We start from the raw sequence: 15,672 nt of genomic DNA, 5'->3' as shown, positions 1-15,672 counted from the left end.
AATGGATAGAAGGTGTGGACAGTGTTAATTTCTTGGGATTACAGCTTGATTATAAATTCAACTGGGAGGAGCACACCACATAAGTGCTGAAGCACCTAAACAAATTTCTGTTTGCAACGTGAATGTTGTCATTCCATAATGTCATATCTTTATTTTCCGGGTTAATTCATCAAGTCAAGCTAAAGTTTTCCAGGAACAAAAATGTGTAATAAGAATTATTTGTGGTGTGAACTCAAGAACATCCTGAAGAGGCTTGTTTAGGGAACTAGGAATATTAACTACCGCTTCCCAATACATTTATCCCCTAAAGAACTTTGTCATTAAAAATATATTTTGTTTTCAAGCACCAGCTCAGTTCATGGAATCAGAACTAGAAATACGAATAAGATATGAAGTCACTTATTTTGGTCCAAAAAGGTGTTCACTATTCTCCTCAGTATGTATCAATTGGAACAAAAAGAACATCTAATTAATTTAATCTGTATGTCAGCATTGGCAATAGAATTTCAGTGCTAAAGTACCGTGAATGAATAGGACAGAATAGTTAATTATTTTGCTTAAGATAAGCTACAATCGTACTGTACACTGGAAAACGATAATTTCAGTTGAGGGAAAATTTACTTGTATAAATGGCTCATTCGGTAACAGTAAATTCTAGTACTGGAAAGTGTAAATGACACCAACCATCAGAAGTAAAAAAAAAAATGTACCATGATTAACACTGAGCAAAAGATTCATTTTAACAGTTAATATTATTCATGGGACATACTGTTGAGTGTGTTAATTATTTAGACTGTGTAGTTCAAAGTCAAAGTAACTGTACTGAAAAAGTACAGCCACAAGCTGAGTGAGAGTATCTGTGAAACATTACAGATAGTAGTATGTTGGTACTAACAACATTTTGCTTTTGTGGGATTACATTGTATTTTGGCATTTTGTACTAACAACGTCTAGGGTGAGGGATTTGGAGGAAAAAAAACAGAGAAGAAGAAGAAGAAGAAGAAGAAGAAGAAAATGAAGATTTCAGTACCTGTAGTGTTGTGGTTCTGTTTCAAGCAGCATATGAATAGAAGGCTGCACGAATGATATGAGCACAGCTCATAGATAGCACAATTGGATAGTGTGGTACCAACCAACTCTTTGACGAAGAAGTAAGAGTGTGGAGGACGTAGAAGAAAATACACTCGTAGCGAGGCACGAGGTCTCAGTCCCTATCATATTGCCAACTATTTTTTGGAGACATGAAAGTTGATAGTATGCTATTGACACGGTCATAACTATATCTCAGTTTAGTAGTTGTTCGACGAGTGATAGATGGGTCAGATCTACCACGAAATATCTAGAAGTGTGATAATCACTATTTGGAACATATTCAGATAATCTGCTGCCAGCAGTGCACGTCACAAAATAATATCAAAAAATTCTTATCATCTGAACATCCCATCCATCCATCAACAGGATTACTTTGCAATGCTAGTTGCCTTTTGATGTATATTTCAACTGGCATCCTTGTGGTACATTTCAATCATATTTTGTGCTGGTTTCATTACAATGTGTTCCATTCTGAGTATCAATTTTCATATGGCTGACTTGTAAGTACAGAAGGTTTGCAATAAGATTTTGTTTGAAGCCAAAGAAAACTGCAGCTAACCCCGTAAAGTTAGAGGAAGCAACTAGTGAGTAAGCTTTGAGCCAAGTAAGAACAGTTTAGTGGTTCAAGCATTTCATTTCATGTGTGTTTATATCTGTGGAGGAGTTGTAAGGGGTCAACTGCCCCCTACGTATTGAGAACAATATATCTTTGCCTCACGCAGGTTGCAGTAGGTACTATTGATAGTCGAGTGCCCAGTACGCCAGAGAGTAGCCAGTGTTGAGAGTCCGAGCAAGTAAATTGTTGGCTGCTAAGTGAGCAGGGCAGATTTCAGCAAGACGGCCGACCACGTTTACAATGTTTAACGGCTGTGGGCCTGACCTCTAGCGAATACGTAAATGGCGTTAAATGAGTGATTTGTTTGATGTATGTAAGTGTTCATTTGTGTACCAGGATTACGCAACAACCATGTCAGACACCACGATTTGGATTGCAGTGAGGACTGTGTATTCAGTGCCACATGAATAATATTGGCGTGTGACGACATCAATAGGCGACCTGTGATGAGTTAACCATTATTACTTTGTCCAACAAAGGGAGTAATTGCCTCATTTGTGCTGTTCAGACAAAATATATAGGACATTAACAACAAAGTATGTATCGATTATTGCTACCTGACATCCTAATTAGCTTTGTTGGATTTGGTACGAAACAACTCCCGTGCAAATGTTAACCAATCAGCCTTTATCAGTTGCACATGGTCAAACTATTTTGAACTGCTAATCTATAATCCTCTAGTCTATAACGGAGGGTTTAATAGGGAGTGTTCCAGAGTGATGGTACTGGATCCTACAGCTGGCATGAACAGCACTACAAACAACTGTGAAAGCACAAGAATTGATCTCTGAGGACAGGACACAGACCATGCATTATTTTTGTGATACCAATGGCCAGTCACACAAAAAGTAGTGTAAAGGATGACCAGAATACAAGATAACTGGTAGTGAAGTTTGTTCCTCATATTTAAAAATAAATTAATGAAATTATTGGATTCAGTTTAGCAAAGCAATAAAAAGTTTGGGATCATCCAATTATCTTCTTAACCACAGAAGATTATGTCCTCTCTGCTACTGAAAAAAATGTTCCAAGTTCACAGCAACATAAACACAATGTTTACTTTTTTTTTTAAATGAATACAATTGTCCATAAAGAATTTGTTTCAACTGATCAGGGTGTTGAATAGAAAGACTCCTTCAATATTTTGAGAAGGCTGTAGGAAAATTTTAAGTTAAAATGGCTTGCCAGGCGAAAAACTAGGAGTTACAGAATGCACACATCACAAGTCACTGTGAGGGACTACTTACTGGAGAACCACTGGTCTTCTCCCCTTCTCTGCCTCACTCCACCCAGGTAGCTATCTAACCACTTAAAATTTTTCTCTCTTCCTTAAAAAGTAAATTGAATACATGACAATTTAACAGCATCAAAGAGACTGAAGTTGAATAAGTTGAGTGACATCTTCCCCCTTCCTTGTCCAAAACTGAAGTAAATTATTATATATTTATTGTTCTTTTATTATTATCTTCATTATATAGTTCAGAAGTTCAACATTTTACTGTTCTATTTTGTTTTCTTTTAGTAGGTTCTATGCATGTTGAAGGTATACTGAAATATTGTGCCTCTTGATAAAAATAATAAAACAGGAAATGATTAGCAGACAATTTTGTGACAAAACTGCCTCTTGAAATAGCACTATGTTAACTGCAGCCTTTGTACAGATGGACAAATGTACACAGGAGGCACCTCTGTCAGCAGCTGCTACAGTCACTAAAGTCAGATTGGCCAACTGGCAAAAAGATTGCTGACCACAGTCATCATATATCTCCAAAACACTATTGCTGCTCAACAGCTACAACGCGATTCAGAACTCAGCGGACCTGTGAATTATCATCATCTTTGTGTTTTTAAGCTTTGTATTCACTATGTTAGACAATTTTGTAACTTTAAGTTGTAATATTGTGGCAATTCAAGGTATCAACAAGCAATATAATTTGTTAGACTTGTGAAATGTTTATGCTTGCTTTAGAGCGCAACAGCATAACTGGTGACACAGTTTCGTTAGAGAGAGTGAGACCATGAACTTCACTGTAACTTAACTGCTTTGCACTACCCATGCAAATTGACAGCATGTCTAGCAGCTGCTGGAGAGTTAACAGATATGCAATTATAAGATACGTTTTTTACTATACAGGCAGAGCAACTGCTATTTTCCAATGTTTCTCAGAACATTTAACACAGCATATTCTGTTCTGCATAAATTACCTGGAAATTACTGACATATGCAAGACAAAAGAAAAACCCCAACATTTTCTCAGTATTTTTTTTTAATTTAATAGAAAAATAATGATCTGCGGACAGGCATGATTTGTTTGGCAAAGATAGAATCTCTCTGGCATATTTTTGGTAATTTCAAGGCAATAAGGCAATAAAACAGTTGCTCATCTGTACAAACAAAGAAGAATAGTGTTGCTTCCTGGGAAAAATTATGCAATAGGTCAGATTCGTGTGATGTGGCCACAACTGCAGTCCATCCATTAAAGAACAAGGTCCTGTTCATGTAATTGCCACACTGTTATGCTTATGTGTAACTGAAGGAGTACGTGAATGATTTTTGGTGAACTCTGCACATGAACACACATTTATTTTCACAACTCTCATCTCCCACAGAGTGGGGACAATTTAAGTGCACCACAATGACAGTGGCTCAGAATCAATAATCACTTTGAACTCCAAGGTGTAGACAAATGCAATGTATCTATTACCAAATTAAATAGAATAGCCTGTCCACAGCAGATGAAATGTTCTATGTTAGGTACAGTATTTACAGCAATGGGCACATACTCTACTCATCAGGGGCTATCACTACAGCATCCTCTACAGACCCACTTATCATCATTAACTCGTCTTGCAACACAGCAACTTAAAACTCACTGATGGCCTTTGTTTCTCCAGAGGAACACATGACCGTCATATATGCCACTGATCAGATGTCTGCAGCTGGCATTTATGCTCACTCAAATTGCTCAGTGCATGTCGTTCCACAATAATCTAGGCAGACATCAGTGTAGCTACTTTGGACACAGGGAACAACTGCATTCGACAACCTTCATACTTATTCAAGCAGCCCCTGCTCAAATGATCCCACTGTCTACTCTATGACCTGATCTCCACTCAGTCGTTGGCTGCAGGATCACAGTGTGTGAAAGTAAGACTAAGGATAGTGTGAAAGCAAAGTTTAGCAGTCTTTGAGAAAAATTTTCATAAGTGACTGATAATGCTGGAAATCATGTTAGCTCTTTGTGCCCTGGCAGGTACTCTGCTCTCCTGTCTCACAGTACCAATATGATGCATCTGAAGACAGAAGTCTGCACAACACACCAAAGATTAAGTTCTGAAGTGTTACTAGTTTCTCCGAAAGATGTAGTAACTAAATAGCACATTGAAATGTATGCCATAGATCTTCATCCATTTACATTAATATCAGATGGGGGATTCACCCTTTAAGTCAGGTGCTTGGTTCAGAATAGGTCATTCAACGACAGTGGCACAACACATCGAAAGACAAGCCAATGAAATATGGGTGATTATGATACACAGCAATAGTCATGAATGCTTGTACATGTAAACAGATATGTGGACTGATACATATTGGGAAAGGTGCTACTTATCTATTACTGCACACTCTTGTTGATCAAGATCGCACACAGTGAAATGTGGTATTGGTGAAACTCACTATTCTGAGAAGAAAACACCCCAGGAATTTATTAAGAACCACACTGCAGAAACATTTAATTTACAAGTAAATCCCAGCACCTTGATAAAATTTCATTTTTCACTGGTCAAGAAGTTAATATGTGCAAGGCACTGCAATCCTTGAGGCAATAGGTATGTGTTAGATAGGATTTGAACAGTCCTGAAACACATTTTTCAATTACGGTCATTTGAAAAATGAGGCTGCAGTGGTTTATTCCGTGATTTATGCTGCCTATCAAACTGCCCATTTCATAACAAAAACTGGTGACATGAATTCTTTACAAACAAGATTTAAACAAAAACAGGAGACCAGGTCGAACATCTCGTTTCGATAGGTAGTCTGTAATCATATAGTACAATAAAATCATGGAATTACTTCCAGAGAAAGGTGCATCTGAAAAACTTACTGATTATAACAATGACACTGCGAAAGAACTCATCACTTTTTATAGGTATTCAATGATGCAACAAAAATGCTCGAAGGTGAGTAGTATTCTATAATTCAGTTTGTTTCATTATGGATGCATAAAATTAAGTCGCTGCTTGCAGGGTCTAAGAGAGAGAGGTACATTTCATTCAATTACTGCAGATACAGTTTTCTCGTGTAATACATGCTGAATCTCCAGCAAATGCAAATTGCACTTTGTTGCAAAGTTGTAGTTTCAGTATCACTGGTTCTGCCAGTACAGTAGAACTGTCGTATCATTGTATGTTAATCATAGATAGGGTTCTTGTTGTCATAACCATTGTTGTCTTCAGTCCAAAGACTGATTTGATGCAGTTCCACACAGAAGTCTACCCTGTAAAAGCCTCTTCATCCCTGAATAACTACTGCAAATTGTGTGACAAATTTCTTTTCTCCCCAATTTGATTCAGTACTTCATTAGTTAATGGAACTACCAATCTAATCTTCAGCATTCTTCTATACCACCAAATTTGAAAAGCATCTATTCTTTCCTGTCTGAACTATGTATCATCCAACTTTCACTTCTGTACACAGTTAAATTCCAAACAAATACATTAAGAAATGACTTCCCAAAATTTAAATTTATATTAGATGTTAACAAGCTCCCCTATTTCAGAAATGCTTTTCTTGCTCTTGCCCGTCTGCATTTTATATCCTCATTACTTAAGCCATAATCAGTCATTTTGCTGCACAAGTAGTTAAATTCATCTACTGCTTTCAGAGTGTCATTCCCAATCTAATTTCGTAAGCATTAATCAACTTAATTCAACTACATTCCATTACATTTGTACTCCTTTTCAAGACACTATCCATTCGATTCAACTGCTCTTGCAAGACAGAAGCACAAGGTCATCAGCAAACCTCAAACTTTTCATTTCTTCTCCCTGCACTTTAATTTCCTTTCCTAATTTCTTCTTGGTTTCCCTTTACTGCTTTCTCAATGTGCAGATTGAATAACACCAGGGTCAGACTATAAACCTTGTTCCACTCCTTTCTCAACCACTGATTTTCTTTCATCTCCTTTGACTCTTGTGATTGCAGTCTAGTTTCTGTGCAAGTTGTACATAACTTTTTGCTTCCTCTATCTTTTCTTTGCTACCTTCAAAATTCCAGAGTCTTCATTATTATAACAAGTTACAATAGTAGGAATGAAAAGTATTTACAATAGAAAATTTCTATATGATCAATAGAAGGTTTCCAGGTCAAACAGAATAAGAAGTACACCAATAATTATATTCACAACAGTAAATTTCTGTATGATCGATATACGGTTTTCACGTAGAACTTTTTTTTTAAACTTTTGGTAACATAAAATTCCTGTGTGTTGTCCATTCAACATTGTTAAAAGCTTTCTCTAAGTTTACAAATGCTATAAATATAGGTTTGCCCTTTCTTCATCCCATGTTCTAAAGTAAGAGTGTGTAGAGTGGCCAGCATGTTCTCCAGACACAAACCCTATTAAACATGCCTTGGATAGATTGAAAAGGGCTGTTTATGGATGATGTGACCCACCAACCACTCTGAGGGATCTACGCCGAATCACTGTTGAGCAATGGGACAATATGGACCATCAGTACCTTGAGGAACTTGTGGATAGTATGCCACAACGAATACAGGCATTCATCAATGCAAGAGGATGTGCTACTGGGTATTAGAGGTAGCGGTGTTTACAGCAATCTGGACCACCACCTCTCACTGTATGGTGGTATGACATGCAATGTGTGGTTTTCATGAACAATAAATAGGGCAGAAATGATGTTTATGTTGATCTCTACTCCAATTTTCTGTACAGGTTCCGGAACTCTCAGAACCGAGGTGATGCAAAACTTTTTTTGATGTGTGTATATTCATGTCATTATCTTAAGTTCTTGGATCTATATTCCTTTCAGGTACAGCAGTTTGTCTCAGTTTTAAATGGGGGGATTATCTGTGCATCTAAAGCCCACTTGCTGAACTGAATATGTAGTTCTTGGTTGTACCACAACCTCTCTACAAGTTGCCTCACTATTATACATCACAGACATATGAGCAACCCACTGTCATTTACAACGAACTATCGAGGTTCATGCACAGTCCCATACTTAATGACCAGTGACCTGTCCTATTAGATTCTGGCGGTATTAATGTGCTTGTTAATGTTTCCAGTAAACTGTTCTTTACTCACACTCTTTCTGTATTAATTGCTCTCTACTTGCATTGATTTTATACAACTATATCACAAAGGATTAGGATATTACACAGTTAAGTAACAAGAAAATAAACCAAGTGGTTATGCTTTCCAAAATATGTTTGTTTATTAATAAGTACCTTTCTACAAGAAAGCTTCTGTGACATGTATACTGCTTGTTTCAAAATAATTGACTCAACTGGAAATAGTTCTACCTCCTGAACCATATAATGAATCTGAATGAAATATCTATCATTTGAAGAGGATGTCTGAAGGTTACAAATGATGCATTCATGAACTTTCTGTACCACAGCTAGTGTTTCAATTGCCAGCATTCCTAGCACACAGCAGTTTCAATTTTGAGGAAGATATTTACTATGGGGTGCAAGACTGATAACCACAGTGCAGTACACATTCCCCTGTCTTTTCAATATTCCATCACCAACAAGGAAGAACATTTGTTGGTACAATACACAACTTAAGGAAACTGGCTCTTTCACCAAAAGTAGAAGCACCCGGCCAATCTCCTGAATCACAACAGAGCATCATATGTATTATGTAGTATCACAAGTGTAGCTCAAAGATCTCCACTGTCCAAGCTAGTAAAAACCTTTGGACTACTTCACCCAACTGTCTAGAACTTTTAAGGCACTGTTTACTTCTCAAACCATACCTATTACAGTTGCTGCAAACTCTTCAATCTAACAAGGTAAAGTGTGTAGACGTCTGCGAAAGTACGAGGGTAGTTTGAAAAGTTCTTGGAATCAACACGAGAGGTCAGCGCTAGCATAACAAGTTGTTCACATGATATTCATTGGACTGTTACCTGTACACATGCGCCACGTCAGTGCTCTTGGAATAGAGCTGTGGCGGTTATGTGACTGTTTGTCATTCCCGGATAGTAATTTGCAAAGATGGGGGGGAAACAAAAAAATTGAGATTCGAGCAGTGATTAAGTACTTCGTAAAGAAAGGTATGAAAGCAAAGGACATTCATGCTGATTTCAAGAATACATTGGGGGACTCTGCTCCTTCAAATTCAACAGTTGCCAAATGGACAAATGAATTTAAATTAGGTCAGGAGAGCTTAGATGATAACCCATGCAGTGATCGGCCAAGATGTGTCACTACTCCAGAAATCAATGAAAAAGTGCACAAAATGGTCATGGAGGATCGCTGATTGAAAGTGCGTGAAATTGCTCATGTTTGTCAAATGTCGTCTGAAATGGTATATTACATTTTAACTGAGGAATTAGAAATGAAAAAATTATCTGCAAGACGGGTGCCATGACTCTTGATGATGGATCAAAAATGCATGAGAATGGACATATCAGAACAATGTTTGGCCTGTTTTAGGAGAAACGAACAAGATTTTTTGCGCCAGTTTGTGACTACAGATGAAACTTGGGTGCACTACTATACCCCAGAGACAAAACAACAGTCAAAGCAATGGAAACATGCTGATTCTCTGCCACCAAAGAAAGCGGGAAAGGTCATGGCATCAGTGTTCTGGGATGTGAAGGGGATTTTGTTTGTAGATTATCTACCCACTGGCAAACAATTACTGCAGAATACTATGTTAACCTCCTGGACAAATTGCAACAAAAGATATGCAGAGAAAGCCCAGGTTTAGCACGGAAGAAAGTAATCTTCCATCAAGACAATGCGCACCCGCCCAAGTGCTGTTGCCATGGCAGAATTACCCGAACTAACGTACGAATTGTTGCCACACCCACCTTATTGACCTGAAACAGCTCCATCAGACTTCCATCTCTTCCCAAAACTGAAAAGTTTTCTTGGTGTACAAAGATTCACTTCAAACAAAGAATTGATACCCAGAGTTGACAACTACTTTGCAGGCCTAGAGGAAACTTATTTTCGAGATGGGACCAAGTGCATTAATCTACAAGGAGACTATGTTGAAAAATAAAAAAAGTTTCAGTAATTTAAGTACTTTTTTTTCTATTCTGACCCAAGAACTTTTCAAACCACCCTCGTATATTCAATACATTGAATAAGATGACAAGTTTCTGAAAAATGTGATACTTAGCATCAAGTTGGACCTTCACCAAAAATTAACATCAAATGAAATCACTGAAAATGTGCTATTTGCCATTTTTCCATTGTATGGTTTATGGATTTTTCTTTTTTCTGCGTAACAAGCTTCTACCTTGAACCAACAATATTGACCAGAACATTTTTAACATTCAATTTCCATAAAGACATATGAAGATTTCTCAGAGTTGCTACCATAACAATGGATAAGATATATGTGGAAAGCATATTTAGAGCTTCTGTCCCAATCACCAAGATTTCTTCACATCATGCATGCCCTGTGGTTTTTTTTTCCCTAGTGAGGGGATCACAGAAGTTGTTTATGTGTCACCTCAAGCAACAATGGTGAAGGAACTAAAATCCCATACCACCACTGTCATGGACTCAGTGATGCAAGATATTCATCATCACATGTTGGATGAATTCAGTTACCATCTCAATGTATATTCTGCGCAAACTGAGGGAGAGACACTGTTCATTTATAAATACCAATACAATTCATTGTAACAATTCACTCTAAGTAACATCACTCAGTTAACATGCACAATTAACATGCACAATTAACTGCAAGCAGAAATAGGAATTTTGAACTGTACTGTAATTTTATGACTTTATAAACACCAATTATTGAAAGCTAATTGCTTCACTTATCTCCAGTGGTTTGCATATCTAATTCCACTACCTATATCTTTGAGTACATTGTAAATCTATTCAAGTACATTAAACCACAAGAAGACAGACACAAATGTATTTCAGATTGACTGGAGACATAATACTCATGACATACCGAGCCTGGAGTAAAGGCACATCCACAATTTATCAAAGTGTGGTAGATCTGATATTCCAGGAAAATTTGGAAATACGGTATTATCACCCGTCAAAGATTGGCACAATTTATCTTGGTTCTGGAAAAAGTAGTCAGAAATATTCCACTGCAAGAGAAGAAACTCAATTAGTGAGAACTGTGATTAAAATACCTTTTCAGGTGCCTATGATTTACAGCTGATCATGTGACACACATTAACATCTGTGACAGTTGCAAAATTAAAGAAAGATACATACACAAGAAACAAACTTTACACTAAAGATGAGTACACAAAAATACACAACTGATCTGGGTTACAGAAATGTGCACGATCTCCAATTTTGAGAATTTCATATTTTATGAACCTACCATGTACCACAAGCAGAACCTGTAAACATTGTGATACAATATCAGAGTGTACCTAAATATGTCCCTTAGAATCTCCTTCCACATTGTTTCTATAAAAATCAACAAAATATCAACGGCAGTAGCTCAAGGACTGTGATAAACACACCAAGCACCGTATCCATCAGTGGTACTGACTGTTCTCTGAAAAGGCTTGCAAATTCTAAGATATCGGTGGGCTGAATGAATGTTGTTCTATTAAAGTATGGTATGTGGAGTTGCTTGAAGTAGTGATACCACCATAGGCTCCGAGTTTGCTCTTTAGTTTCCACCCCCCCCTCCCCCCCCCCCCCTCATACGTTGAGCTCACATAGTGTATGAAATAGCACCCAAAACTTTGACACAACAGGGCTCAATGATGCATGTTGCTATAGTGCAGGTCCTAACTGGTTGCACTGTTCCAGTGTCACACCAACACTGTGGCAAAAGCTCTACACTGTGGCTAAAGCTCTATGTTTCACAACAACCCAGTTGAAAAAATAACATTTGTCCCATTTCTTCGCCAAATTGTGCACTTCATCGCCTTCTCTTGTTAAATACGACCCCCTTCTATCAAAACTGTGACAGTAACATATGATATAGGTAATGTCATGGCAGGGAAACTCCATTTACCAGAGATGGGTCATTTTGTCCCATTCTAACTAAATCACATGTTAATATTGTATCATTTTGGCACTGGAGGAAGGAAGATAGGGCTTAATGCCCTGTCAGACATAGTTCAGATTTGGAAAGGGTGAAGAAGGAGATTAGCTACACCTTTTCAATGGAACCATCCTAGCATCTGCCTTAAGCGATTTAGAGAAATCACAACAAACCTAAATCTGGACAGTTGCACAGCAATTTGAACCGCCATCATCCCAAATCCAGTTAAGTGCCTCACTACTGTGCCACATCACTCAATGACAATGAAAAGGCATAGTAGTTTTTGCATTTTCACTCACATTTTGATGGAAGTTCACAGAAAGAGCATAATGTAATGGTGTCATTTCTGGTCAAACAGGAGACAACAGTCTTGGATTCAGTGAGGCCATTCCTTTAAGCTGTTGCAGTTTTCACAAACTTCAGTATAATTTCTTGACAATTACGTTATTTATGCATAATGTCTACAGAAAAATGTAATTATCACTTATAAAATCAACTGTACAGTTTCACAACATATAATGTGTAATAACTACAGTCAATCTCAGTTCTAAACTGGAGTATCCTATTACCATCAAAAGCAAAATGGCCTTCTCTAGGGGCAACCACATCGTACTGAAACTAGAAATTAAGTTACACCGATACGCATACATACAGCATGATGTCCTTTTTCAGTTCTAAGCTAACATTGCAAAAACTTTCAAAATTTCTGAGTTATAATGGAATGTTTGTATGTTGAAGGTAGGAGCACTAGCAAACAGAAACAACTTTGGCACCATTCATACTGACCAAATACACACACCATGCACATATTAAAAATGAAAATAGTGTTTCTATGGTGTCTGACTCACCATATTAAACAATTATCAAGTCTGCTGTCTGCCCAGTATGAAAAACATATTTTGACACAGCACATGCACAAACATTGTAAAATAAACTCTCAGTATGCAGAGAATGTTAATAGCTTACCATGAGGCCAACTGCAGTTAAAGAAATATTAAGTTCTTGAGTCTGAGAACCAAATTTTGCAGCTGTATCAACACAAAGTGGCAAGCACCTCCATGGCATCACTGGCAAGAAATCGGTTACAACTAACTGGAGACACTGGAAAGCTATTCTTATAAGGTTTTCCCTGCAACCAATTCATATGGCATATTGTATTACTAAGGGAATACTAGACTATTCATATTACACAATACTACATAAAAACATAAGGAAAAAATTTGTGCATTACATTAACACAAATTAACAAAAATGTGTACTGTACGACAAATAATTCACTGTGTCGAACATTTAATACTGGACAGTACAAAGGTGCTTCACAAACTGAAATATTATAAAATGTATGGCACTACAAGACACTTTTCACAAATAAATTAATTCCAAATTGAGTTTTTTATAGTGAAAATTGAAACCAAAAATATTCTTCATTAAAACACTTGACTCTCATTCAGTATCAGTTTATCAACATTAAACCAGTCTGAACACTATTCAGAATGCTTCCTTCAATGAAGTAATGGCCAATTTCCCCCCTTTTCCTTAATGAACCAGGCCTGCAGCTAAAGCACTTCAACATGTTTAGTGTCTCAAGGAATCTGTTTGCAAGTTCCTTAAGTGTGGTAACCATGTACATTTACTTCTACATCTATACGGTACTCTGCAAGCTGTATTACAGTGTGTGGCCCAGGAACAATACAGGCTGTTTCAAGCCCAACATGGTGTAGTCACATTATCAATACATGTGAATTAAATATGGCCTATGTACAATTCAATTAACACCCTTTCCTCTGCTTAAAAATTGACGGCAGTATTTACTGCTGCACCAACCATTTTAGTATTCGTTACAAGTGGCATGTTGCTGTTCCAGGGTGCGAGGAGAAAGCTATAGGAAAATTGTCCTGAAGTATGAAGTACTTTACTGACTTCCTGATCAAGGACATTATGCTTTCAATGGTGTGGTCAAATACAAAGATGTTTAGCACATTTTCTTGTGACACACTTTTCTTCTGTTCAAACTAGTATAACAGGTCTTCTCTGACTTAGTTTGAAACAGTGCCAAGACAGGAAATATAGTATAAAAACAGGGAGACATCCACAGTTAAAAACAAACAAACAAATAAAAAAAAAAAAAAAAACACACACACACACACACACACACACACACACGTGTTGCTTGGGCAGAAAAATCTACTGTTTAGCCCTGCCATCAGGATCAAGTTATCAATGATGGAATGATATATCCAGAACACACAATGCTGACAACAAATAAGCAGCAGTTTGGATTGAAGGACTCTGACAAGATAACGGTTTACCACTTGTTCCAATGTATTTGCTGTGTAAGCAAGGAGGGTAACATTTACGTAATCATTTGGGGTGTACTGTTCTTCCCAAGTTACAAAAGCATAGTTGTGATGGCGTTAAAACTTTTATAGACAGATGTCACATTTCCCAACACTTTAGCACAATAAGCTGTACAAAGAATTATGCATATTGGAGATATCTTTAATGTCATGTATCACTGAAACTTCATATTTTTGTAATATGCATGTATAAATACGAAAATCACCAAACATGGCAGGTTAGCTTCAAAACCACTGAAACCAAAGAGTGGCAGCTCAGTTTATTTCTTTCAGCAAATTACAGCATATAACAGGACACATGACTCAGGTTGTGGTTAGGTTGGGTCCTAATAGCATAGCTTAAATTGCTGTGAATGAAGCAAGAAGCAGTTAGATTAATATCTTCAGTGTGCAACACCTCAGGTCCCATGTTCTGTGCAACAATTGACAGATTCAGTGACATGTCATCTGCTGTGATAAACTGACCAATACAAACCAAGCAGCCATTATTTTTATCTAAATGTTTGAAGCTAATATGCTGTACATGTTTTTCATATATACACTTGCATATTATGAAAATATGCAGTTTAAGTGATACGCCACATTAAAAATCTCTCCAAAGCACAACATTTTTACTGTGATTTGTTGTGTTAAAGTGGTGGGTAATGAGACATCGGTCTACAGTACCAGAACCAAGATGGCCTCCATCCATAACCCTTTCCGCTCTGGCCCGCACAATCGTGCGGGTTCAGTTATAAATTTTTCGCGTTTCAGCTACATCACGTTTCTGCGTCACTCCAGACTGCAGCGATGGTGCGAGCTCCCAGCTTCCGTTTGGTATACGTTTTATTTCATGCCTTGACCACCAGAGTGCAACAGATCATTTAAAACTTCAACGACAAGACAAAGCCATGCATTACCGAGATAAATGAATTCTGTTTTCCAACATTTCATTAGTTTAAGGAAATTCCTGCATCGTTTTGGACTGAGAATGCTTCACTCAAGGTGTGTACGGTGTCTCGACACTTTCATGAAATGCTATTTGCATTTTATACAAGTTTGAAGTTTGAGTAGTATGATAATGCTGGTGACTTCTTGAACAAACTATCACTATGCGAAATTTTTCAGTATTTTTACCTGATTCTACACGTAATAATGTATGGTGATTGGTACATATCAGATAACATTTTAAGAAATTTTCTCTCAGAGTGGAAAGGGATAAGGCACAAACTACTTATGTTTCCTATATTCTGGTGAAAATGACAAGGGGGATTTATTTTGTGTAGCCAGTATTGCGTTATATCATCATACAATGAACTTTACTGTGACCATGTGCCATGTCATGAGTCACAGAGACCGATCCATTTCCCACACTGAGAGAAAGAGACAGATC

The 15,672-nt window shown here is 37.3% G+C and overlaps 1 protein-coding gene across 1 annotated transcript in view; it reads right to left on the bottom strand.

The window, feature by feature from the left end:
- LOC126248511 (protein MON2 homolog) overlaps nucleotides 1-15,672 on the bottom strand; it is a 203,121-nt gene that overhangs the window by 94,406 nt on the left and 93,043 nt on the right. Inside the window, exons 16-17 of the mRNA XM_049949560.1 lie at nucleotides 12,910-13,072; nucleotides 10,879-11,023 (exon numbers count right to left, since the gene is read on the bottom strand). Of these exons, the coding sequence (XP_049805517.1) occupies nucleotides 10,879-11,023; nucleotides 12,910-13,072 (308 nt within the window). The remainder of the gene's footprint in view (nucleotides 1-10,878; nucleotides 11,024-12,909; nucleotides 13,073-15,672) is intronic.

Source organism: Schistocerca nitens, chromosome 3 (genome assembly GCF_023898315.1).
Source record: "Schistocerca nitens isolate TAMUIC-IGC-003100 chromosome 3, iqSchNite1.1, whole genome shotgun sequence".
Classification (NCBI taxonomy): domain Eukaryota; kingdom Metazoa; phylum Arthropoda; class Insecta; order Orthoptera; family Acrididae; genus Schistocerca; species Schistocerca nitens.
The sequence above is the reverse complement of the archived record's forward strand: the minus strand, read 5'-3'. Positions and strand labels throughout refer to the sequence as shown.